Below are 27,857 nucleotides of genomic sequence, written 5' to 3'. Positions count from 1 at the left end.
ATCTGAACATCTGATTTTGTGCTAGTGACAACTAGTCAGGTTTACTAGCATATCCTTCACGTTTGTTATGAACAAGCCACAAAGCTGAAATACTATGTTTGTACGTGTATGTCTTTTGTAGTTTTGCAACACTTGAGAGCAACGGTCTTCTGTTCTACAATGGACGCTTCAACGAGAAGCACGACTTTATCGCTTTGGAGATCCAAGAGGGACAAGTGGTGCTCAAATATTCCACAGGTATGTTCGTCAGTTGGATTCAGACTTAGTACAAACACTGAGCACTCCATCTAGAACACAAAGAAAAGACAAGTGCAAGGTGTTATCTTTAACTTTTTGCACAATATCTGCAGGTGAATCGTCCACCCAGGTGAGTCCTTTCCTGCCTGGAGGTGTGAGTGATGGGGAATGGCACACAGTTCACATCCACTATTACAACAAGGTGAGTTTATCACAAAATCTTTATACTGTATTTTGTTGAACAATTATGCTACTTTATTGTTCTCATTCACGCTTCACATTTAATTGCATAATGACTTCATATTATTTGACTTTCTTCTGAATTTGAGTTGTTTTTCTGGTGTCTGCAGAGTTGATTTTAAGATTTCATGCCAACAAAGCTCTTTTTTTGAGAACAAAGGTTTATACCATCGCGTGGGTGTTTGCTTGTCATGCTGGCCGTGCAGAATGAATGCACATCATCTTTAATTTTCTTTTGTTCTTTTTATTTTCCTCAGCCAGCTTTACGCTATGTGAGTATGACTGTGGCAAAGTCCATATACACGCTGTCTGTCTTCCTTTCTTACCCTGCAGATTGTGTGTGAACTATCAGATTACCGTGTCTTGCCTGACCAATAACTCTTTTCCTCTTTCCCTGCTATGAGATATGAGAAATGTATCCCACTGGTAGGCTATATGTTGGACTAAGAGTAAGACTTTTAAGTGCAGATCACAGGTCACAGTTTTATTTGAAACATGCTCTCTATACGTGTGTGAGCTAAAATGGTATGCTCTTACATTTTTGCAATTTCTACTATACATTAATTGCTATATGTGGTTAGTGGAAGGGATAACAGAACTAAAATGTAGCTTCCACATCTGAGAAGTAAATTACAGCATGCTCTAGTCATCCATCACTGTTGTTGTTGTTTGTTACTGTTAATGTTTTATTTCGTTTTGACAACTTCCCACTATTATAATTTTCAACTGGAAAATTGATGAAAGTAGAGATGAGCTTGAGCAACTTTGCAACATTCAAACACACAATTCCTATAATAATAATTATAATAATAATAATAATAATAACAATATTTTTATCATTTTTTTCAGAAAACATGAAAAATAGAACAAATGACTGATTATATTATATTTATTACAAATTTTAATAATAATTTTTAAAAAATTATGACTTTTTTATGACTTTGGCCATTATTTTAATAAGAAGATGACAATATGCTATCACGGTTAGCAACTAGCCACAGTGACAAGTAGCTATTCTATTATACTGACAAATAGATGAGCTATAGCAATTAGCAACACGCAATGGAGGCGACCGGCTACACTGTCACCAGCATCAGCTAGCACAAGTAGCAATTAGCCATGGAACTAACTAGCTACAGTACATGACCACCTACTTGTGTTGACCCAATAACTTGCCAAGCCAACTTGCTTAAATGGCAATTAGCTACAGTAGCAACACACACTACCAATAGCAATTGTGGCAACAATCTATTTTAAGGTAATTAAACATAATTTTTTATTTTATTTTATTATGGTTCACACTTGTGTCTTGAATTTGGATATAGAATTTAACTGTCCAGTCATCCTTGATAGAGTATATAGCGAACTGTTCGACTCTATTGCGGAAATGCTGCAGTCCATCCACTTGCATGCATGCAAAGTTTCAGACAATATTCAGTGGGATACACAGTAGTCAACAAAGGCCATGCATTTCTAGTTGATAATTTAATTCTTTAATGTGGTCAGTGTATTGTGTTGTACAACAAAGTAAAAAAAATAAAAAATAAAAAAATCCCCTGCAGTCTTTTAATTTTGCTCCTTTGTGTGTTCAGCCCAGGCGCAGCATGGGTGGCGAGGCTCAGGGTCCCTCAGATGAGAAGATTGCAGTAGTGAGCATTGACGACTGCGATACAGCCTTGTCACTCCGCTTTGGCACCCAGCTCGGAAATTACAGCTGTGCTGCTCAGGGCAAGCAGACCAGCAGCAAGAAGTGAGTGTGTCTTTTTTCATACGAGAATGTTATGTTTACACTTACTGGGCCAATATCAGATATATGCATGTGTTTTTAATTTTTAAATCATGTACTCCTGCTCCCAGAACGAAAAGAGCTTGCAATTAGGATATTAATTCGCCTTTCATGAGACCCGACAGTTCACCAGTTGATTGCATGCTCCCTGGTGATTAACTGTATCTCTCTAATCATCTTATTACCCGTTTCATACTTCATCTTCATTTCTTTCAGCAATGCCTGCTCATATCGCTCTCCAATCTTTAATAAAACACCCTAAAGGGCCATTGTGTTGTCACCAGACATTTGCAGGGAATTGTATGAAGCATTTGAGCACAATATTATTATCATTAATGAAGTATTTTCCACAAATATGCCCAAAACACATTTGAAGTTCCCCTTGACAAATAATGGAAATACCTTACAAATAGTTGTGGGGGGTACATTAGCCTGACTGGCTTTATTTCCAATTCAGTGATGTGGTGAATGTGATGAATGCGTGTGTTTTCCTTTATATGCCCTGCAACTGACTGGCGACCAGTCCAGGGTTTAGTCCGCCTTTCCCCAGAGTCGGCTGGGATAGGCTCCAACCCACTGTGACCTTGAACTGGACAAGTCAGCTCCTGAAGACATTGAACACTATTTTCATGCCCAGTGCAAGTCTAGCACCAAGTGCAGTCTAACTATGCACATTGATGAGATTTTTTTCTTTTGGTATTTTCGTAGATGGGAAAAGAGTCTTTGCACCGTTGTGGGAGTAAATACAGCTGAAATAGACTCGCTGGAGTCCATGCAGAAGATTTAAACGCACAAAGTACTTTTATAGGACCACCCAGGAGGGTGTTTTAATAAATATAGTATAAATGATGATATTATGTTGTGTTCAATGAATTGATTTCTACAACGATTCAGAGGGTTTGATGCACATTATCATATTCATGAATGAAATATGATGGCATCCACCACACATACAGTATCATCGGAGCGCAGAATCTGTCACACTACATGCACCACCATTTAGACCTACTCTGAGCTGATCTAAAACCTAGTTTACGTTGATCGAATTGCTCGAACGGCCAGCATTGCGCAGAACGATTTGCCAAATGAACAAACAGAGTAACTGAGACTTGCTCCGGCATGAAAATGAAGGTACACTAATTTTTACACAAGATCTCTGTCTACGAAAATAGAGCCCAAAAAGTAAGTTACATTCTGACCTTTTCAAGTGTAAAAATTGTACAACATGTACTCAACCTGAACATAAAATCGGTGTAAGACTGCTTAGACTCACTTCATGCATCTCACTTTTTCATATTCACAAACCACTACTTTTTACTGTCTTATTGACAGCTTCACCATATTCTACTAAGCAGCCACATTTACACCATGACAATTTATAGACTTCATTTAACATAACAACATGCATGTTTTTTGGAACATGGCAGGAAGCCAAAGATCCCAGAGAAAATCCACGCAAGTGTGGGGAGAACATACAAATTCCACGCAGGAGGGTTGGGGCCGAGATTCAAACCCAGAACCTTTCGACTGTGGGCCAGATATGCGAAGGCTAAACACTACATCACCGATGCTCAAAAAAATGTCTGCTGTAATCACATTGGCTGCGTCGAGATCTCCTCCATGGCATGTCTTATCTTCTTTTACTCACAGCTAGCTTCCAATGATGCTTTTTTTGTTGTTAATGTTTGTCAAAAGTAAATCTTTTGTTTATGTTTTAATGTAATTCTTCTGCATTTGGTTTACGGTGTTTTAACAAAAGCCAGCGTTAAAAAGAAAATAAAGCAAAATAAAAATTTATAAAGAAAATATATAAAAAAATAAAAATAAAATAAATAAAAAGAGAGCGCAATGACGATGACATGTCAAATCGGTAAAATTACCGAATGAACAATACTGAGCTCTCCAGGGGAAAAAAAGAAAGAAAGAAAGAAAATAAAGGGGACAAACTCAAACTGGAGGGCAAGGTTGTGACAGCGACAGCGCACAAATGTCTCGTTTTTTTGTAACGTGACATCTTATTTTCCTCCCACACTCTCTCAGTTCACCTTCTGTCTTTTCATCCACCTCTACACTTGTACTCTCTTGATATTTTCTGTAACTCACACTTAATCTCTGTTTATTCATCTGTGTCCCCAGCTGCCTCCTGTCGTTCTTTTATCATGTTTTGCCTCCATTATTATGATTATTATGATTATTATTATTTTGTTGATTTCTCCCTAGTATTTTATATTCTGCGCTTGTTTCACCGCTTTGTCCCCCGCCTGCTTTATAATCCACTTGATGTTTAATGTCGCTCATATTCAATCTCTTGTTCCTTCAGATATCTCCTTGTCTTATTTTCTGTCTCCTCTTTCAATTTCTCTTTCTCTGAGTTTTTTTTTTTTTTTAGAGACCACCATTATCTTTTGATTTTGCCCCAAAAGCTTTGCTTATGCTGCCACTATTATTCCTCCGACAAGATATTGAATGGGTTTGTTTAATCCCTATCTCCTGTCCGTTCTTATTACTGTCTGACAATGGATGTATCCCAAAATTTTATTTCTTAGATCTCTTGACCTGACTGGTCCATTGTTCCTGGGTGGGGTTCCCAACGTTCCGGACAACTTTCCATTTGGCGCCAGGGAGTTTATCGGCTGTATGAAGGAGCTGCACATTGACAACAAGCCGCTGGACCTGGCCGGGTTTATTGCTAACAATGGAACACTGCCAGGTTAGCGATCCTATTCAACCATAGCTAACTTTAGCTATTTTCACACATGGTGTATTTAAAAAAAGGGCAGTTTTTGCCATTGCGGGTGTGAACTCAGCCAACTTGCCTCCAATCAACAAATTTAAATGCTGCAAGAAAATTTGCGCAGTAGTGGCCAATGCGGCAACAGACAATGTAAGCAATCATTAAATCATTACCTACTGTACAGAAGGAGATGTTGAATTAAATAAATGTCCATAGACTTCATGTATCTAGCCCCAACACCAATTGTTCATGTATTCCATCCATCCAACTCAGTGGCCTTGTGGTAGAGTTTCTCCCCTGAGACTGGGAGGTTGTGGGTTCAATCCCCGGCCGGGTCATACCAAAGACTATGAAAATGGGACCCATTACCTCCCTGCTTGACACTCAGTATAAAGGGTTGGAATTGGGGGGTTAGATCACCATGTGAGTCCCGAGCGCAATCATTGCTGCTCACCGCTCCTTCAGGGGATGGGTCAAATGTGGAGAATGAATTTTGCCCCCACTTAGTTGGGTGTGACAATCAGTGGAATTTACCTTTATTCACTTTACCCCACCAAAAGCTGTATACTGGCCAGGGGGATGATTTAAAATATTTAATATTGAAAATAAGATTAAAACATTCATTGAATCGATTTCTAAAATGATTTAGATAATGACTGCTATTCTCATATTTATAAATGAAATACTGTACAATGACATCCACAACAATGTCCGCAGAGATCAGAACGTGTCTGCATGTGCACTGATCAAATTCACCAAAACCATTTTAGACCAGCGTTGTACCTACTTCACTGGATTTAGATGTGGTCCAAACTGGTGAGCAATTATGACTTTCTGCCACCAAATTGTCAGATGCTCTGTGTGCATGTCAAACAACACAGAATACACCCTTGCTATGTTAGAACACCCAGCTTGGCTCAGAACAGTCTGCCAAATTCCCAAACAGGCACAGTGAGGCTTCCGCCTTCTTGAAAATCAGGATACGCCAGCAGTTCTGCATGCGCCGTCTATGAAAATACAGCCATAAGATTTTCTTGTCTGTACAGTATGTGTCATCAACATTTTTTAATCATAGTCCGACTCCTAATGATGCCAAATTGATTATGACTAGGATAGATAGAGAGATAGATAGATGGATGGATGGATGGCTGGATAGATAGATAGATAGATAGATAGATAGATAGATAGATAGATAGATAGATAGATAGATAGATAGATAGATAGATAGATAGATAGATAGATAGATAGATAGATAGATAGATAGATAGATAGATAGATAGATAGATAGATAGTGTTTTAATAACATATGATGTTTACCTATGTCTATAATAGGCTGCAGCGCCAAACTTCCCTTCTGCAAGTCCAATCCCTGTCAGAACGGAGGAACCTGCCGGGTAAGCTGGGAGACGTTCTCCTGTGACTGTCCTCTTGGGTACGGAGGGAAAGACTGCAGCCATGGTGAGAGCCCATTTCAGTTTCATATTTAATCCATTTTGTTATGTAATTCACAGTATCAAATCTATTAGAATTGGTTATCGGTGGGCTTTTTTTAAAGCAGGCTTTTTAGTGGGATGAGCAAAAGGTCAAATAGGTGCAGCATTGGTGAATTTATTAATAAACTGATCATTGAAAAATTGTTACTTTCTACCGAAAGAAAATTGAGGCTGATGGTTGAGCTCGAGGGTGGAATACATCAGAGCAGTGAAGAGACCACAAGGGATTCTGAGCAGAAAATCAAAAGCTGTTACAAGGATGAGCAGGGGTGGAAGGGGGCAGAAGGCAGGCTGGGAAATATGAGCGGGATTAGCAAAATGTGTTTATAAGTAAAGAAGTAAAGAATACAGTGACAGATGGTAAATGAATTAAATGTATTGCAACTGTTTGAATACTGTAACAAACTGTTTGATAAACGTTAGGTGGCTTTTTTAATGTACACATGTGGACAAGTTTGTTGTATCATGTCATTACATACTGTGCAACAAATTTCATGGCATTATAGGTCAAATTCTGGGGCATTTACGGTAAAAAAAGGATTTTAAAAAGTTTTAGAAAAGTGGTTCTTTCTCTGAAAAAAAAGTGGTTCTTTCAACTGACGTTGCCAAGGGTACCACATTTTCCCACGGTATAATTTAGTATTATTTAGTGTAGCTTTCATATTGTATGTTTTTCAATTTGATTTTCTAATTTTCATTTTTGAAACGCAACCTGGAGTTGCTCCCAATTTCCTTGTAGCTGCCCATGCAATGACAATAAAACATCTCTATTCTATTCTAAAACATACATACACATAATTAGGTTAGAGTCATAATGTAGTTAAATATGTCACATCAAAAGTCAGTCGGTGAACTCCTGAAAGACAGTTTTTTTAAATATAAAAACAATTATTTATATTAAGTCAAAAAGGCTTTCATTGTTTAATTTTAATAAAATCTTTCATCTTAAACATTGGTGTAAACTTGTACTTCCAATAAAGTATTGTCAAAACCAGTCGTCATGTTAAGTCAAGTTACCAAAGCATGTTGTAATCTATCTTAGTTACTTTTTAAAATCAAGTAATCAGTAATTAGATTACTTTCTTAAGGTAACTGTGGCAACACTGGTGATGACCCGCCATGTAAGTTACTGTTTTAGAAAGTGTCATTTTTAGTTTCTGTCTAAAGGTTAAAAACGCTTGTTTGTCAAATTAATCTTTGTCTCGAAGTCTTTATTTACGTAACAAATAACAATAACAATGTTGCGTTTGAGTGCTGTGCTATCGCCATTTACTGGCCTGGCATTCAAATTATAGTATCATTGTTTTTGCAAGTGTTGGCTTGTTTCATATTTACTCCATGCTGACCCTCCCTGACTGCCCGAACAAACATGGTTTTCGATCATTTCAATCATTAATAAATGTACTGTATTATTCCCGCGCTTCTGTGATTATTCCAAACACACACACACAGTAATGTTGAATTGCACCTGCATCATATTTCTTCTCAAGTCTAATGACTCACTTGATGACTCATCATCATTATCGTCATCCGGACCATCCGTAACCATCCATGCATGATTCTTTCTCATCGTTTCTGCAGTAATGCCACACCCCCATCGCTTCCTGGGAAACAGCGCCCTCTGGTGGGATCTAAAGAACGACGTGACCATCTCCACACCCTGGTACCTGGGCTTAGTGTTCCGCACCAGAGCCCGAGATGGGACGCTACTTCAGGCCCAGGCCGGCCAGTACACCAGCTTGCTATTCCAGGTTAGGAAACAAGTCTTTCAAAGTTTTTTCATGTTTTCTTGGCTCCCCGATCATTTTTGCTGATATGTTCCATCCACTTCCAGGTGACAAATGGTCAGCTAGTGTTCTCCGTGACCCGGGGTTCTACCAGACCAGTGAGGTTGAGGCTGGATCAGGTTCAGGTGGCAGATGGGCGGTGGCACGACGTCCAATTAGAGCTACGGGACGTTCGCAGTGGCCGGGAAACTCGCTATGTCGCCACACTTCGCCTGGACTTTGGACTCTATCAAGTAAGAGATGTGAAGCCAAAACAGATGATCACTTTAATTTGACATTTTAAAGCTAAGCCTTGAATCTTGATAATGAAATAATGGCGCATACCTCCACCAAGGCACAATCCATTCCAGCTACAAGTTCTGGTTGGTCTCTCTGCTTATGCAAGTGGACTGTAAGATACAAAAAGTGAAAATAGATTAAAATAAAGAGTCGCCTCACCTTGCATTTGCACCAAATTCAAATGATAACATTTATCTTACCAAAACAATTACTAAATTGCATTGACATCACATAGCATATATGATTCATTATGAGTTTTTAGCTATCTTTCAGCAGAGGTCAACAGAGGTCTTTTTCCTGCTCCACTTGGTTGCTAGGTCGAGTTCATAAGGCTATATTTTAACCGATGGATAGGCTGATGAAAAGTATGTCAGCCACGCCCACTAGGCTGTTTGAATGACAGACTTGGAGCTAATAGGGCAACAACTGTCACCTCTTCTCATGCACTGAATGAAGCAAACATCGGAGCTCTTTGAAGACATACTGTTAAACTGTCTGGCCCACACCGAAGGGGGAAAAATTGGTAGTTTGGGTTTTGAAATTCACCCGTCCTGGAACTTCTCTGAAACATGTTGTTTAGTGTACAAGCCAAGGAAATTAACCATTGACTATATATAATACAAAATTGAATAACCAAACTCCGTAAAGAAATAAAAACATTGTCTATGATGATGCTCTGCTCCAAAAAGTAGCTTTTTTCAAAAAAAATTCTCCGAGGATGATTCTTCAAACAAGACCACTACGAATTCTCAAAGGTTGTATCAGAAATCATCTAGCTAGTAGTGTGTTGATGTTTGCAGCAGTTTGACATGATGGCACACTGCCTCCATTAATTAGACACTGATTACCTTTGAAATTGTTTGGCAGTGACTGTCGGCAAAACATCAATTCAAAGACTAGCACTGTGAATGGGATTCATTGATTTATATTTCATGCTTGATGTTTAATGTTCCCATCCACAGCTGCTTCACGACTGTTATTATTCCAGCATTGGCCCTCTGTGGATCGATCTTATTTGATTGTTTTCTATTTTATTTTATCAAGGCAATTGTTTTGTCTGCCCTGCCTTTAAATGCTACTCTTTTAAACTGCCACACAGTCGATTACAGTACTTGGTAATACAATCACACATGAAAGTATACTTAGTTAGGAAAATTCCATTTTAAACATTTTTAAATTAATCTTTTTTTTTTAGACTTGCATTAAAAGAAACTGACAGCTTTGATTTCTTCATTACTAAGACATTTCTGTTTTACAAGGTTAAACACTGCTATTCAAATGAAGTCCTTATCTCTCATTGTTCAAGAATTCACTTTCCGTCTATTATTAATGATGATCTTTTGCCTTTTCTGTCCCACTTCAACCTCTCACTATCTTTTCCCCTCCATTAGGGAACAGCAATAGTGGGAAATGAGATTCATGGATTGAAGGTGAAACATCTGCATGTGGGAGGAGTGTTGGGCTCAGGAGAGGTCCAGAATGGGATCAGAGGATGCATACAGGTGAGACTGTATGGATGAATTATTGATGAATGGGTGAGCTCATAAGGAGAAGGTTATTTGTTAAAAAAATAAAAAATAAAAAATGTGGTCTTTCTAGGGTGTTCGCTTGGGTGTGAGACCAGACTCCCCCCCACTGCCGCGCCCTTCCAGAACTGTCAAAGTGGAGATCGGCTGCAATGTCGGGAACCCTTGTGTCTCATCTCCTTGTACCGCCCACAGCCGCTGTTCGGACCAATGGGAGCGGCACACCTGCTTATGTGAACCTGGTGAGTGGCTGGGATAGGATAACCTTCACAAACTTAAATGAATCAAAGTTGGATATCCTCCGCTTCCACACGGATCCAGCCAGACATCTGTAAAAAGTGTACTAGACCACTCAAGCACTTAATTCTGGTGTTAAACGATGATGTCAATTTTAGGATAGCTTAGCAATTAGCATTGCTTCCCTGTCTTCTGTGAAATATGTCTTGTCATCCCATCGTGAGAATTATACTTGTCAGAAATGCCGTTTATTTGTCGCCCTGGAGGCGATGATTACTGACTTAAAAGTCCAAAGTAACGAGCGCATATGTAAGTAGAAAACATAGATATCTGTTTTCAGATGTGAGGAGCGATGGTAAAAAGTTTGCTATAATGCTTAAGTCAAGTACAGATACAGTGCCACTACTGCATGTGTCTACCTAACCCTGAGGAGCTGTTTAAGTTCTCATCCACATGAAAACAGAGGAAGAAACTGGAACTTCTGACAGCCTTCTGAATAGGCTCCATCTAATGAGACAGATGAGAAGAGATTAAAGGAGAAGTAATCACAACAGTGAGAACAAATGCAAGAAGAAATGAGCCAAAAAAGAGAGTTATAGAAATGTGAAACAAAGGGAGAGGAGGAGCAGACGGTTAAAAAAAAAATGTTAATGCTTAATTAAGTGAAAGTGATGGCAGATGGAAATAATGTCAACAGCAGCGGTTTGGGGCGGTAAAACAAGAAAAGAGAAGAAAGAGAACTTGAGAAAGTCTAATCAAATAGCCTGGAAACACAGGCGGCACATTTCATGAATAGATCTGTTGGGGGGAGCAGAATATAATCATGAAATAATTAAGCAGAATATGTTGTGGGTGAACCGTGTCAGGACACAACTGCCATTCTCAGTTCCGTTTAGGATTGTTTACATGCAACATTCTGTCAGCACATTTTGGGAAATTTAAGAAGACAAAATCATTAAATCAAGAAAAGAAAGTCAGAATTTAAAAAAATACTCATACTATTAAGTTGTATAATGGGAATATAGTCAAATCATGAGGATTACAAAAATGAATCGGTGGGGGTAACATTTTATCTTTAAATAGATATTTATTATTCTGTGCATGCATTTATCTGTGTTATGTGTTAATGTGTTGGCGCAGATAAGATTTTGGAACTGGTCAATGTCTAGGAAAACAAAACCAAAAATTCTGACATGCCAGACTTATTGTGTTGTGGTCATGAGGCGTCCTAGACGCCAGATCGTCAGTGTTTGATTATGTCACACTACACGAGGCATCAACACTAACTAAAAAAAAAATCGGCCACGATAGTGATAGTTTGTTTGCGACGTGTCTGCCGGGTCCAAATCAGGCTACAATCGTGTGCCTGTGCTCAACATTAGTAGTAAAAATTCTGACATTCTTATATGTCTCAAACATATTAGTAGTTGTAGTTGGAGGGGAGTTGCGAAACAAGGAAAAGTTGGGAAATGAGAGCATGTGCTTGAAGCAAAAATGGAGGGAGCAAAAGAAGAGTGAGTGTATGTGTGTGTATTGCATGCGGGATGGAGAGGATACATACAGTATGTGTTTAGATGCCTTGGGCCTGGCAGCCTGAGAGAGGAAGCACGGAAGCAGTGCTGTTCCTGTAGCATCCTTCACTAGCCCGTGAGCTAATGCTAGAACCTTGGCTTCTTTGCATGGAACACCGCACACACACACACACACACACACGCACGCACACACACACACACACACACACACACACACACACACACGCGCACACACACACACACACACACACGCACACATGCACACAAACAGAATCATACACACCAAACATTTATTTTAAAAAAACAACAACAAACTTCCAGCGCATGCTGTTATTTTAAACTACAGCTCTCATTAACTTTCATCAGCACGATCATTAAAAATGAAGAATGTTGTACAATGAGTGCAGCTCAGAGACAAATCAAAGTTTAATAACAGCATAGAGGGGAAAAAAATAAAAGAGAGGTATGTAGCTGCTCAATAATTCCCTTTCATTTGAGAGGCCAACATGCAAATTGACTGTGTATGCAATTAGGCCAATACAATACAGTACACCCACTTTTAAACAGGGAAAACAAACTTGTTTACTTTCCTTTCCTTTCATTTACTTTTGTTTACTTTTTTGATTTTGAATAAATGATAAACAAACTAAAAATAGACAATAAATTAAAACCAATCCAAAACATACAAACAAAAATAACATGCATGGGTATCGGTAGACTTTTATTTGAGGTTTACATTAGTGAGCAACCTGTGAACTCAATAAAAGGGCCTTATTCTATCCCAAGGTTCACCTAAAAAATCTTTAGCTGTCATTGTGTTCAACAGAGGTGGCAAATCCAGGTCCAGAAAGTAAAAACCCAGCTACAGTTTGGCTTTAGCCCTGGGTGCTAGCTAGCGAGCTCCCTAGCTAGCTCCCCGGGTGCTCGTTTACCTGCTAGTTAGCTAGCTAGTGTTGGAATGACACTCTTTGTTTTCCGCGTGTTTGTTGTTGTTCGGGTAGAGACATTGTTGATTTTCTGAATACAGACTGGAGATCGGTGAACAGGTCCTTCGAAGGATTTATTTTACAGAATATTCTGGACACAGCAAGTTTACAGACAAATGGCTGCAGTTCCTCTCCGCTCGTGTGTGTTTTTCAGCGGACTCATATCATTCTTGAAAAAGTATTACAACGCCTCCTTTTCCCCCAAGCCCCTTTCTCCCCCCAGCCACCATATGCCCCCAGCCAAGACAGACTTTTACAGCATTCAAAACACATTGACAGATGGCCTCTTGATGGGGAAATATAGTAGGTCCCAGCCCCGACGTCACCCAGCATAAGATAAGACCTTCAAAGGAATCATATTAACACATTTGCTTTAACCCCAGACAAATGGCCCATTAGTGTGGGAATAGAGGAAGCTCCCCCAAACATCATTTAAACACTCACCCAGCTCTACTGAGGAAATTAAAACAGTTATGACTAAATCTAAACAGTTATAACTAAATCTAAACAGTTATAACTAAATCTGGGCAGAAGACTGTAAACAATAGCTAGTTAGCACAACGGGCTAAAGCCAAACTATGGCAAGGTTTTTACTTTCTGGACCTGGATTTGCCACCTCTGGTGTTCAACATAGTCCACAAACCATCCCCAAACTCCATGGACCATCTCCAGAGTCTCTTTCGAAATGTGGGGAAAAAAAGTAGGTACAGAGATAATTCTTTAAACCGTTTCATAATGTTCTGCTTCTGTATGGCCATCTCTTTGCTTGTAATTTATACTTATCTATAAATAAATAAAAAATGCTAATATTTCTCTTTCGAAATGTGAAAAAAAAGTAGGTACAGAGATAATTCTTTAAACCATTTCATAATGTTCTGCTTCTATATGGTCATCTCTTTGCTTGTAATTTATACATATCTATAAATAAATAAAAAATGCTAATATTTTCTTGTTTATGCTTAGCCGGGTAAAGACTGGGCAAAAACAAAAGTGTCTACTTGATAGATTACTTCTGCACATGAACAATGATTGCTGTAACTAATACAGTAGAAAAAAACAAAACATGAAACCTAAACAGGAGTGTGACATCTTAGCAACATGCTGCAATAACTGCAACCCGAGCTCGAGGAAACACTGATATTGCAATCACTGATAACTGCATAGACTCTAATTAAAATGTCTCTTTAGAGTTTTTAATGAAACTGCTGCCAGTCACCGAGCGTTGCCGCTAGCATAGCAAAAGAAATTAGCCAATGCTGCTAGCCCGATTTGATCGATATCTGACTTTTATAAACTAACACACTGGATTTACTATTAACTGTCTTTGACAAATCTGAAACAAAATTAATTTGTTTATAGAATATGTACCTTGATGTGTGTTTAATCTTAACACTTTTGCTTAATCACATGCAGTCTTCATTTTACAAAAACACGACAAATTATTAAAGTCAAAAGCAATGACATCATGTCACAATCCCAAAAGGTCTTTTTTCCATAACTTGGTGACAGTATCTCACTGAATTTGTTGTTTAATGTTGTACAAATGATTCTCTTTTAGAAGCTAATATTTCTAGTCAGAGGACAGCCTGAATCTTAATTTTTAGTAATAATTAAAAAAAAAAAAAGTCTTTCATAATTATACATTATACATTATCGACTCATATTATGCCCTGCTACTTTGTTTGCATAGTCACAAATCGGTCCACATCTGTGAGCGAGCCTCTCTTTCTTCTCCCATATTGTTGTCTCAAGGCCCGTGTGTCATTAGAAGTGCGTGAACAAAGCCAAGGCCGTCGTCACGGTACTCTGTCAGTTGCCATGGTGAATGAGTGGAGATGTATAAGGCTGATAGCGTGAGTGTGTGTGTCAATTTGTACGTGTTTCTTTGGATGTTTGTGAGCGCAAAAGCAATACAGGTAGTATTAAATCAAATGTCTGACCGCCAGAATACTGACATTGATTGTAGGCATGTGTATTGCCAAATAATCATGTTTTTTTCCCCCCTTGGAATTGTGGTACAATTAAGTAAAAAAGGGAAAGTAAGTATGTGCTTCACATCTGTCTAGTCATTTACACTATTAAAAATAGTCAGAAAATGTGTGTTACTGTTTTAGCACTGACTGTGTTGATCTTATTTATCACACAGTGGGATGACAACTGCTGTGATATTTACCTTCAGTATGTACATTTCTGCAAAACATTCACAACATCCGTCTCTTGCATCTATAATGCATAAATAATATTGTTATGGTTCAAGTGAAAGTTACAGCTCTTTTATAGGCACCAATGTACATTTCCTTCCCATGGAAAATGAGCACTGAGTAAATGTTACAGCTATTTGTATTTTGCTCCTCACATTTCAGCAGAACACATAGGTGTTTTTTTTTAATGCACATTCTTTCTCTCTTGCAGGTTACTATGGGAAAGGCTGCACTGATGCTTGCCATCTCAATCCTTGTGAAAATGAGGCTCGGTGCCACAGGAAGCCCAGCTCGTCACATGGATACATCTGTGACTGTGGTGACAATCACTATGGACAGTACTGCCAACACAGGTAGGTGTCTCATTGCATATATTCACTGACAGGATTACGCAACAACTGCAGGACCAATTTTTGTCAAACTTTGTGCAGGGTTCTCAGAGGCCAAGGTTCAACCCATTCGATTTCAGTGCTTTTGAAAACCATTTAATAACCGTGGTGCTGAGTGCCATTCATCTCTTTCTGTAATCGTTCTCTCAGAATTTCAGAGAGAGCGAGAGAGATAGACTGAGAGAAAGACCAACATAAATATTGTGAAAACTTTTACACTTAACCCCTGTCGCCTAAACACGTGACAAAACACTGCTTATCACCAAAATAACACCATACTTAGAGTGAAGCTTGGTGGTGGCAGGATCATTCCTTGCCGTTGATTTTCTTCAGCTGGAATTGGGGCCTTGTAAAGGTAGAAGGAATTATGAACATTTTCTGATAGTAGTCAGTTTTAGCATAAAACTTGCAGGCAAGAAATATTAGGAAAAGCCTACTAGAATATGTGATATTTATTTGGAGTCGGAATAACGTTATTGCATGCTGATTTTATTTAACCTAAGTTAGATTGTGATGGTATAATTCTGAAAACAGCCACATCTCTAGTTGTGTAGACCAAGACTAATATAGCTGACGAAAACTAACAAAAAAACTCAAATTGAAATAATGTTTTGGTTAATGAAATAAAAAAAAATGCTAAAAATGAAAATAAAATTAAAAACTAAGTGAAACTATTTAACCTACTCCTACAAAATGATTTATATATATATATATATATATATATATATATATAACTATAGCTATATTTATATATTTTTTATATTCCTGTATGTCCCTACAAAAGAAGGATGGTCAAACAGTCATTTGATAATTGTAGTTTCCTTTATTGTCTTACATAATACTTAGTGACCTCTTTTTCTAGTACTAAAACTAATAATAATTTAAAAAAAATAACATAAGTGCTCTAAAAACTAATTAAAACTAACTGCATTTTTTTTTAAAGGCAAAAATGAAATTTAAAAAACTGTAATGAAAAGCTTGGTGCAGACCTGTGTAGCCACACTATTATAGTTGTGCACTTTTACCTCATTGCTCAAAAATATTCTATTTTTTTAAAGAAAAAAAAGTGGCGTTCATTCAAAAGTGTATGAATTCTTATATCCACTATAGTTCTCCCATCCCCAAAGTGACTGTCATGTGTGCATATTTAGGATTGACCACCAGTGTCCCAGAGGTTGGTGGGGGTCTCCCACCTGTGGGCCTTGTCATTGTGATGCCAATAATGGCTTTGACCCCGACTGTAACAAGACAAGTGGACACTGTCGCTGCAAGGTAGGACATTCACATGTGGCGTCTACAGGCCATTATACTGTAGTATAATATATATATACTGTGAATATACCATTTATACATGAATACACACCTTGTAAATCACTTTGGCCTACTCTTACCCAAATACCCTAAAAGCTTTAAACATAGTAGCCTATATAAATGCCCTGATGTCCATGTCTTTTTATGTTCCTAATATAGTGCTCAAATCTTACAATGTCCTATTACATTTGCATGAGAAATGTATTGCAATCTGACAGACTCAGAGGCTTATGCAAACATGCCACCGACAAGTCAAGCATGATACAGTATTCCTACCTGTTTATGTCCTTTGTGTGTGTGTGTGTATGTGAGCAGTATTTTTGTCCTGGATATAATCTCTTCTGTAATCTCTGTTATTGACCTCCGGTCTATATCTCTCGGGAACTGTGTGTGATATCATGGGAAATCTTTCATGTTTTATTCATGTTTCTGTGTCTGCTTAAATGATGTGTGTTTATGTATGACACAAATCATATATGTGGACACAGACACGTGAATATCATAGTCATTATGCTGTCAGGTGTTAAGAGGTGACATAGCTTCCTATTCCTGTCAACTTTCTGTCCTGCAGGCCGACACTCGCAGCTCCGAGCTTGTCATTCAAATTGCCTTGCAGGCATATGGCTATTTACCGGTTATTTGTGTGTGCGAAAGTAAAAAACAAACAAAAAACACACATTTAGACAATAAGAGCATGCAATAATTTTCTTGATCTGAAAGTGGTTGGCGGCGAGGTATGGAAGAGGATTAGGGCCAGCGAAGAGAGGGGTAAAAAAGTTTGGCAGAATTCTGACTTTATTCTCAAAATTCTGACTTTAACCCGTGGGCAGTATTTTATTTTGAAATGGCTTAATCAGAACCAACAAAAAGCCAAAAAATGGTCACAATAACGCCTAGGGGTAGTGAAAATTCTCACTTTATTCTCAGAATTCTGACTTTAAAGTTTGAATTGTCACAATTCTCACTTAATTCTCACTTTAAAGTGAGAATTCTGAGAATAAAGTCAGAATCACACCAAACTTTTTGCTCTCTTCACTAGCCCTAATCCTTATAATAGTTTTTTCATTATAGTTAGTTTTTATTCTGGTTTGCCTTTTTTTCTTCCCAATTTCAGTTAGTTTCTAATTTGTTTTTAGAGTGGTTTTGGAAAATCTTATAGAAGCGTCCATTGTTATATATGGATGTGTGTTGTTGTTTTTATTAGGATTTTTTTTTTGCTTGAGTTGAGTTTTTATTAGTTTTTTAAATGTATAGTACAACATTTCACTAACTGTGTGTGTATTCAGGAGTTTCACTACCGTCCGCGGGGCTCAGACAGCTGCCTGCCATGCGACTGTTACCCCGTCGGCTCTTTCTCACGAACATGTGACCCCGAGACCGGCCAGTGCCCATGCAGACCCGGCGTGATTGGTCGCCAGTGCAACACGTGTGACAACCCTTTTGCTGAGGTCACAAACTCAGGGTGTGAAGGTGAGGGCCGTGTTTTAGTTCTCATATGTTTAGGAATGATTTCAATCAAAATCCAATATACTATACCTGTATATATTTCACTCTCTAATTAGATAGAAGACATTGTACATGTAATGTATTTAAATAGCCCAGGATGCTGTGTACAGAAAGTCAAAATTTGCAGACAGCAAAATGTCCAATTACAAAACAATGTGTACCATAGACTCACATCTCTATTTTGTCTTCCAATATTTTAAGGTATCTCCCTTTTAAATGATTGTCACTGATCCAAAGGCGTTCATCTTCCATATAAGGCAAAACAAGTTTTCCACATCATTCGTGAATTCACGCTTTGCTCCCGCTCTCTTTGTGCAGTCATTTATGATGGCTGCCCAAAAACTATCACTCAGGGGATCTGGTGGCCACGGACCAAGTTCAACCTGCCTGCTGCAGTGCCCTGCCCTAAAGGTTCTGTGGGTAAGCCCATATTCATCTCCATTCAACCCTTGCAGGTTTGGATCGCAACAACAACATACAGCAAAAATCCTTCCGTTTTTTTTCCTTTTTTTTTTCTTACAGGGGCTGCCATCAGACATTGTGATGTTGAGAGAGGATGGATGGAGCCAGATCTTTACAACTGTACCTCACCTCCATTTGTGGAGCTCAATGCTGCTGTATGTTGACAAGTAGATATTTAAAAAAAAAAAAAAAAAAAAAACTAGTAGTTTTTAACAGTGCCATATTTCTTTGTTTTCATCCAGCTGGATTCACTTGAACGCAATGAGACAGAGCTAAACACGATCATGGAGAAGAAGCTCGCACACCAACTCCGTGATGTCACCGAGGCGACCGGCCGCCTCTACGGGAACGATTTGCTGATCGCAGAGCGTCTGCTTTCACGCCTCCTCACATTCGAGACCCTCCAAAGTGGCTTCGGACTCACCGCCACTCAGGATGCGCACTTTAATGAGGTAGGAAATGTCAAGCTTTTGTCAAGTTTTAGGGTCAATAGTTTTAAAAAGAGGAAGATAATGAGTGTTGGAGGTGCACAAAAGTGTATTGAAGAAAAGCATGTGTCAATAATGTGCTTTGGCAGGTTCCGGATATCCAACTCTGAGCGCTAACAAGCTTAGTAGAATTAAATGTATGCACGGTGTATCATCATTGCTTGCCTAGCTTTGTCAGATAAAAAAAAATGATGGATCAAATTCAAATATTATGTGCTCGATTCTTGGATAGGAATATTTTGATGTTATTTTTGTTTGAAGTTCTGTCCATTATTTGGCAGAGCTCAGGAAAGACGAAAACAAGCCACATTAGAAGATCCGAGGGAAAATCTCTCGTAGTGAAGGATCAGTTTAATTCAATTTGAGATTTGGTTATTGAGGGATGTTCGATACCACATTTTTGCAGACCTATAAAGTTCATTTAACACAATGACAAGACATTCATGCAAATGAAGATTTGTAGATGTCACAAACTGCCGCCGTATAGCGCCAACTACTGCCAAGGAGGATGTACTCGATGCCAGATTTTCTTTGCCTTAATTAGCATTGTATCAGCACCGAATACAAGTACCTGATTTATTGACCAAATGCTGATATCTGGTACTCGCACATCCCTAATTTTATTATTAAATTAGTTTACAATGGATGTTTTTTCTTTTTATTGTAATATGGATGTTTTAATTGTTTAGCACCTTGAATTGCATTTTAGAGCTTCAAAGGATTACATTTTTTAATCAGATTAATCACATCTTAGAAGTTTGATTAATCACGATTAATCGCTTAATTAAAAAGGCTTTTTATAACCATTTTTTGCCTGCTGTTACCTGTTATGTGTTAATTATTTCAACATTTAATGTTATGAGGACGTCTTCAACATTTTTTTGATCCATTGCACACGCTCATCCTCCTCTTTTTCTAATCATTTAATTAATTGCATAATTTAAAATAAAATAAAACGATAGTTTGACATGAACACATATTCTGAATGTCATACACAAACATTTATTAAATGCTTTGCTTTAATGCATGTAGTTATGTTTATTGCTCAAACACAACCTGCGCTACCTTTAACGTAACCATCCGTGTGTGTAATGTGATTTTTTTTTTGTGATTAACGCTTTAAACCTTTTAGTACTATTATCATAGCAGTCCGCCTGTTTTTATTGTTTTTAGGGTTTTTTTTCTCTCGACTGAAGCTCTTTTTTAAGACATGCGTCATCTCCTGTCTACTGCGTCACTCTCCTCTATGACACAGCACTTCCCCATCCTCCACACATGAAAATCTGCTAGCTACCGTAATGTATGTAGAATCGATGCAAAGCTCTACTTCGCCGCTCTCAGCAACCGTTGTAATTACGTTGCTAGCACAAATAGTTTCGGCGTTACGGTACTTTGAAGTTACTCTTCTCTATGACGCGGGACTTCCCACTCCTCCACACGTGACAATCTGTTACCGTAATGTATGTGGTATCCACGTAAAGCTCCACTTCTCTGCTTTCAGAAGCCGTTGGAATTACGTTGCTAGCGCTAGCGGTTCAGGAATTACGGTGATTTCAATAACAAGTGTGTTGTCCTATCGCCGCCGACAGTTTAGGATTTTGACAGCACTAATTTTAATGTATAAATAGTGCTATATAAATAGTTAGTATAAACTTTTTTGTTATAAAAAGTTTGATTGATCGATCGATTAATAGTATAAACAATCAAAGAATATCTATCATATTGCATCCGTTCTCTATTTTGCATCTCCGCTCACAAAGAAGCAATTGAATTCATTCTGTCAAAAAGCATAGCCACAAGGAGCTTTAATGTGTGAAAATGTAAATACGTTAGGAAATTCCGCCCTGCCACAGTGCCAGTTATGCCTGCCGGCATTGTCAACCGTGACAATTGTATTTCAATCTGACTGCATCATCAAGTACAGTAGATTGAAGCAGCATCTCTAATCCATGCAAACGCAATTTGTGTGTGATTTTGGTTTCGCAAAAGGATTACTGCCATGCTACTGATAATTTCGTGTTGACTGTACATGGTTACACTAAACCTCTGTATTAAATAGCTACACATGCAACAGCGCTTACGCCTGATGCTCAAGACTAGTAGACAATGGTGCTATGGCAATCTAGTCATGCTTGCTCATCTAAAATTGCAAATGTCATCCCTCTGTAGTACAGAGTCTCATTTTATCATATATGACAAGCACTTGTTGGCATTTGAACATGCTAACAGTCTTTCCAGACATGCGAACATTCTGCGAGTACTTATCTTCCTCATGTTATTGAATGATTGTTGTGTGTGGCAAGGTGGATTTTTTAGCGAGTTCTTCTACTTGCTGCTGTGGCTACACCCTGTGCTGTTAGAAAGGGCTCCATCATTGTTATACCACCAAAGATGTGTTGCTATAGAAACTGACATGGTTGGGGAAGTAATATATTATCATTAGTGTGCTCTTGTAATTACAGTGGTTTGAATTATACTTTAAGGAAATGCTGACCTTTTAAAGGAGGAATATTCACGGTTTTATAATGTTTTGATGCATACAGATTTTCTCCTTGTTTTTCATATCTCTATTTTCATACAGTAATGTCAACAATAGTTTGTTTTCTCTCTCACAGTTCTACACACACAATAATAAAAATTCATGTTTATGGATGGAAATTGTGTTTTTTTAAGGAGTGCTATTAAATAACTATTAAATTACATTATTATTAAATTAGTGCCATTTAATGTGATTGTCTTCTTCTGTTTTCATAAACACATTGTGGCACATGCTGAATACTGTGTCCTCCTTCCAAGAAATGAAACAATGGAAGACGGATACCAACATAATGATGAGGGATTTATTGTTAGTTTTGGGATTTGTGAGGTTTGGCAATCACACTTCAAGTAGCTTTCATTACCTTGAATGATCAATGGAGACTATACAGTTGTCATGGTAACCCAGTGCCATCTTAAATGAAATCCTATAGTGAGTGAAATGAATGGCCACCTATGACAGAACATGTGCTATAAACAATCATTCCAAATGGAACACTTTTACTTATACTGTCTGAATAAACATAATGACTTCTTGGCTATTCCATTTATCATTGAACTTTTCCCCCTCAAATCGACCATTTGCATGTTTTCAGTGCTTCTGTCTATGTGTGTGCGTTTGTAAGCAAACAGCACTGTAGTTCACATAATACTGCAGTATCTTTTTGTTAACTTAATTCCCAAGTGAGATATTCATGGCATGGGTAATTCCATTTTACGTTAGATATTGTTTTTGCACATTTCGAGCAAATGACTCAAATGGATTCTGTTATGTCCAGAGATTTTTTTTAACTCAATATTGATCTATTGTAGACTTAGTTTTTTTTCTTCACCATTTCCTACTTGTCACTCCCTCCGCAAATATATTCAGCCAACCTTTGTCTTTTTTTCCCTTTTTTTTCCTTTTTTTTTTTTTTTTTTACAGTTCATTGCTTTCCTCCTCCACGGCACTTTGTTGCTGTCTTCTCCCCTAAGCATCATGACGCTCCAATACTTTATTGAATCTGGAGCAGTATTATGACTCTTCACCCCCTCCACCCACATATATGATCCACAAACAGAATGAGAAAAACATCCAAACAAAAGTCTCTCTTATAGTGTCTTTTTACACACATTCAACTATATTTATTCTTCTTTCTACTACTATTATTGCATGTCATGTACAAACCTTGTCAGTATTCATTCCAATTTTACACCGAAATGCATTTCCTTCTTCGCTGGCTCATTCCAGAACATCCTGCGAGGCTGCAGTGTGCTGTTGGGTCCTGGGACAGAGGGGCTTTGGCGTGCCCTCGCTCAGGGTCAGAACCACATTCCGAGCGGTCCAGCTGAATTGTCGGAGTTGCTGGAGCAGTATACGCAGAATCTGGCCCAAAACATGAAGCTCACCTACCTCAACCCCGTGGCACTGGTGGCTCCCAATATTGGTGAGTTGAGAATGACACACATACTGTACAGTACAAACCTGATCCAGCTAACCGTCAGTCAAACACGGTAACATTGAGTACTAAAACAATAAGATTTAAATCCTCACAGATGATCTGCTATGAAATGGGCTCCAATGAATCATTTTACAGCAGGGGATGCAAATGATAAGAGCTGGCAGCAGCATAAAGATGGCGACGGACACACGCACGCTCACACACATCCATATATAAGAATGGACGCATCCATAACATGTACAGCCCCTGAAGCATTTTAGCACTAGCCTGCATTTAGATTTAAAGCTGCCAAGTGAACAAATTCACTCAGAGAGAAACTGATGGTTAGGCAAGGCAAGGCAGCTTTATTCATAACGCACATTACATACACAAGGTAACTCAATTTCACATCATTAAAAATACAGTACAGCAGTTAAAAGCATTTAGATTCATTTCTTTCTCAGGGAAATAAATTGATCGCCTGCTCTGTTTGTGGCTGCCATGCTGAGTGATGCACTTAACACTCCCACAGGGTGGGGTTAGGTCATTTTCTGTGATGCTTCGGTCTTAGTCTGATTCTGAAGCATTGTGCAGTGTGTGGTTGCCCTTAGAAGTTCTCACTCAGTAAAGACCCAAATTAAGGGCAGCGAGCATCACTTATCACACTTTAACACAAAAACCTGTTATTCTACTGGAACAACTGGGTTGAATTGTACTTTGATATTAAAAATATTAAAGTACAATTATAATTGTTAGATTCTAATTTGAGAATTGTATGTGACAGTGGTTTGAGGCATGTCTCAGGTATTCAGTGGATATGCAGTAGTTTGAAAAAAATAATGAAAACAAATATGCATAAACACACACGCACGCACACACAATGAAACGAAAAGTGAAATGAAGTGGTTTGCTGAGTATAATGAGTGAGTGCCCCTTCACCTCTGTTTGCAGGGTGAAGTATTCACTCATAGACACTCCACATTAACTTTTTCTAAAGCAGGACATTCTGTTTGCTCTTGTGTTTAGTTAATGGATTTTATATTGGCTCCTCACATGCAATACATATTTTTTTCTCGTATATATGTTACAGCTTGTTTGTGTCATCTAGTGTGTTTTTTTTTTAGGAGCATTGTCGGAAATACTGTGACCTGACGCACCAGATGGTTTATTGAGCAAAACCTATTTTAAAGACTATTTTAAAGTAAGGCAAAGTTTGCATGTCACAACCACGAGGGTCCATGAATTCAACAAGTGCTACCAAAGGAGTGGTTAAACTACATACATTTAATAAGATCCCAAAAAGTGGACGATAAAGTGAGTGCTCATGCTGTTTGTGGCCCGTGATCTATTAAGATCGCGGTGCAATTGGCGACAGCGTGATGGAATTGGAAGTGGTAGTGGTTGTTATGACCCTTTTTGATTTACACACACCTTGCACATTCAAAGGAAGCGTGTGCTTGCATGTGATGTGTAAACTCCACTTCTGAAAGGGGTCATTAGATGTACATGAGTGCAATGTATTGCTCTGATAATTTTGAGGAAGTGCAAGTGGCATGTTTTGTGTGACTTATCCTGAGTTTGTGGCAATTGGATGTCTTCACCCATCCAGCGTAATATTGCGAAAAACCTGTTCTGGGAGAGGACAACTCCAATTGTTACAGTGTACTGAAATCACCCAAATGCAAGGACAGGCAGAGTTACATGCGTTTTGTAATACCTAATAAGTAAGGCATGACTCCTTCTTGTGACTGCCTACTTGTCAGTCGTTAGATCATTCAGAAGCTCCAAAATTGCATTGCTGAATAGCCATTTTGCTCATCTTGGCTGTGCCTGGTTAGTAAATGAGTTTTCACATCTGTTTGGGTGAGCAATCAAATTTAGCAAATCAGACTCATAATGCTAATTAAGTTGACAAGCAGATTCCATTCTACTTGCTTGTACCATCGCTGGCTTCTGTCCTCTTCTGGAGGGTGGAGCTACACATAGTACTGTTGGTTGGTCAAAGAGGATTGCTTGAATGAATTGGTGACATAAGTGGTGACTGTTTGGGATCAGTTTTTTCTTTCTCTCTCTTTCTCTCTGCACTTTAGTCATGAACCTGGATCGGGTAGAGAATCACACCCATGTGCGTCGACGTTTTCCACGTTACCAAACCACACTGTTTCGGAGTCAGGCCGTGTGGGATCCCTCCACCCATGTGATACTGCCCCCTGCTGCACTGATGCCACGACAACAACACTGGAAGGAAAAGGAGCGCACAGAGAAAGAACGTAAGTAATGATTAAAACGCGAACGTTCCTGACAAAGAGAAAATATTAACACAGAGTTTTCCCTCTCAGTTGTCCCTCCACCTAACACTGTTCAAGCGCCAGGCAGCTCCTCCTTAGCCAATCAGACCGAGTACACCGCAGCACGGCGCACAGTTGAACCTTCCATCACCATCGTCATTTTGCTCATCTATCGAAGTCTGGGCGGAGCGCTCCCTCCCAAATATCATACGGACAGACGCGGAGTGAGGTGAGAATCGTCAAGTTTCACAGTCTTTTGTGGACTTTTTGGTTATGGCTAATGAACCGGCCTGAAATGCTCAACTTCAAAATCTCGTAAGACCACTTTTAAATGGATCTTTCAGGTCTATTTTTCAATGTCATTTTTTTGACCTGTTAACTAAACCACAGTAGTCAAATGCAACACTAATAGTCACAAGTTTAGTTGTGTTGTTTTGTCTGAAGTTCAATAAGCAGGAACATCTACTGCAGAGTGCAGAGAGAACCTAGTAAGTTACATAATTGGCATATGAAGTTTAAGGATAAAGGAGAAAGATGATCTTGGCGCATTATGGGAAATGCCTTTGTAGTCTTGGCCTATCTACCGTATGGTAGTGTAACTAAGGACGTTTTATTATTTATTTACATATTATTAATCATTTATCAAAACAATACAGTAAAAACCTTTAAAGATGTTACAGTAAAAGATGTGCTAACTTAATGAGGCTCATAATTAACCCTACACTCTCTCGTTTCCAGACTTCCCAGACACCCAGTCATGAACTCCCCAGTCGTCACCATCTCTGTCTACACCAATCAAACTTTTGTGGGCGGACATTTGGACCAGCCCATCCTACTGGAGTTTAAACTACTGGAAACAGCCAATCGTAGCAAGCCGCTATGTGTGCAGTGGAACCACAGCAGCCAGTAAGTTCGGAATTATGTTATCTGTGCAGTTCTGTTCATTCATATATTCTGTCTTTAACCTTTAGCGCAGTGGTGGGTTTCGTGCTCAAGGGCCACTGACTTTTAGAACAGACAGATGTGCCATTTGTGGATGAGGCAAAAAAAAAAGTGTACCACAGCATTTACCACATTTATTTATTTATTTATCTTTTGCCGATTTCGTATTTATATATAAACTGGTTGGATTTACGTGTCCAGCGCCTCTTATCTTCATTATTAAAATTAAAATTGTCCGCCTCGAGCTCTATAAGTGCCAGTTGACGGTTCAGCGCGCCATCCGCCACAGCTCCTTGGCTCACGGGCAGTCTGGCCACGCAGCAATGCGCTCCCGGTCAAAATGGATTTCTAAGCCTCGTATCTTCATCATTAAAATTAAGAGTGTCATCTCATTTCTAACAGATGTTGTTGATTTTGTGAGTGTGTGTGTTTTTTAATTATTGTTTTAAAAAAAATAGGAAAACATAACAGCCTGGAAAAAAATGGATGGATCACCGTTATATTTTTGTTTCTCAAATAAATGTTTTGGATATTAGTTTAATTCTATTTTATTGTGTACACACACTGGGTCAAAAATAAACCTATTCTCTACTTGGGTTGATTTGACCCAACTTTGAGTCAAGAAATGGGTCTGTCAGTGTAAAACAAGTCATAAATATTGGTCAGATCCTTTACTTGGGTCAAAAACATTGGGTCATTTTGTATAAAACAACCCTTAAAGTTTGGTCCAATTGACCCATAAAGTGGATCGGTCCTTCTTTTTTTTTAAATCTATAATTGGGTTACTTTTGACCCAAATGTTTTTAGAGTGTACAGGCCTACTGTATTTAAATAAGAGATACAGCATGTGAGAAAATGTTCACGCCTATCGGAGGAAAGTGCATGTATAAATTGCGTGGTGAGGTGTTTTACGGCCTTTACAGCCTGTATAATAAATGGAAAAAAAAATTTGTATAAACGAAAAAACATTTAGAATAAATGAAATATATATATATAAATATATATATATATACTGTGCTATATAAAAAAAATACCTGTACAGTATTCAGAAAGGACCTGATGCACTAGGACACTAGATTCATGCCTCCTAGACAAACAAGAAAGATAATATTCATGATATAATGTTTAGCTTCTTGATTTATTGAGATAATAATGTATTAGCTAATGCGGATGTGTTTGGTTGTAGGTGTGAGATTGGAGGCTGTTGGACAGTGAGGGACTGTATGGTGGTGTACAGGAACACATCACATGTCCGCTGTCAGTGTCAAAGGCTGGGCACCTTCGGAGTGCTGATGGACAGTTCGCAAAGAGAGGTTTGTCATACGTACACAGTACTCAGTCAGATGGTGGTGGAGTGGTATGCAATAAGCTTGGAAGCAACACTTAAAGGCTTCTGGCCATTGTTTTGAATGAAAAACTAAAGCAAATACTGTACAAAGATAAGATGGGCCACATTGCCTTCTTCTTCTCTTCTTCC

The 27,857-nt window shown here is 38.5% G+C and overlaps 1 protein-coding gene across 2 annotated transcripts in view; it reads left to right on the top strand.

Annotated features, from left to right (window-relative positions):
• Nucleotides 1-27,857, top strand: part of celsr3 (cadherin, EGF LAG seven-pass G-type receptor 3) — a 76,756-nt gene that overhangs the window by 34,304 nt on the left and 14,595 nt on the right. Inside the window, exons 5-25 of one of the 2 annotated variants that reach the window (XM_077544089.1) lie at nucleotides 122-237; nucleotides 351-439; nucleotides 735-749; nucleotides 2,070-2,227; nucleotides 4,810-4,973; nucleotides 6,330-6,455; nucleotides 8,072-8,241; nucleotides 8,325-8,510; nucleotides 9,948-10,058; nucleotides 10,156-10,324; nucleotides 15,250-15,391; nucleotides 16,579-16,699; nucleotides 18,025-18,208; nucleotides 18,563-18,664; nucleotides 18,767-18,861; nucleotides 18,949-19,158; nucleotides 22,961-23,156; nucleotides 25,241-25,420; nucleotides 25,490-25,667; nucleotides 26,177-26,344; nucleotides 27,567-27,693. In XM_077544089.1, coding sequence (XP_077400215.1) covers nucleotides 122-237; nucleotides 351-439; nucleotides 735-749; nucleotides 2,070-2,227; nucleotides 4,810-4,973; nucleotides 6,330-6,455; nucleotides 8,072-8,241; nucleotides 8,325-8,510; nucleotides 9,948-10,058; nucleotides 10,156-10,324; nucleotides 15,250-15,391; nucleotides 16,579-16,699; nucleotides 18,025-18,208; nucleotides 18,563-18,664; nucleotides 18,767-18,861; nucleotides 18,949-19,158; nucleotides 22,961-23,156; nucleotides 25,241-25,420; nucleotides 25,490-25,667; nucleotides 26,177-26,344; nucleotides 27,567-27,693 — 3,007 coding nt within the window. The remainder of the gene's footprint in view (nucleotides 1-121; nucleotides 238-350; nucleotides 440-734; nucleotides 750-2,069; nucleotides 2,228-4,809; nucleotides 4,974-6,329; nucleotides 6,456-8,071; nucleotides 8,242-8,324; nucleotides 8,511-9,947; nucleotides 10,059-10,155; nucleotides 10,325-15,249; nucleotides 15,392-16,578; nucleotides 16,700-18,024; nucleotides 18,209-18,562; nucleotides 18,665-18,766; nucleotides 18,862-18,948; nucleotides 19,159-22,960; nucleotides 23,157-25,240; nucleotides 25,421-25,489; nucleotides 25,668-26,176; nucleotides 26,345-27,566; nucleotides 27,694-27,857) is intronic. The other variant, XM_077544096.1, reaches the window with a different exon arrangement.

This window comes from Vanacampus margaritifer, chromosome 1, assembly GCF_051991255.1.
Source record: "Vanacampus margaritifer isolate UIUO_Vmar chromosome 1, RoL_Vmar_1.0, whole genome shotgun sequence".
NCBI lineage: Eukaryota > Metazoa > Chordata > Actinopteri > Syngnathiformes > Syngnathidae > Vanacampus > Vanacampus margaritifer.
Note: the sequence above shows the minus strand (reverse complement) of the source record. Positions and strands in the feature narration are given on the sequence as shown.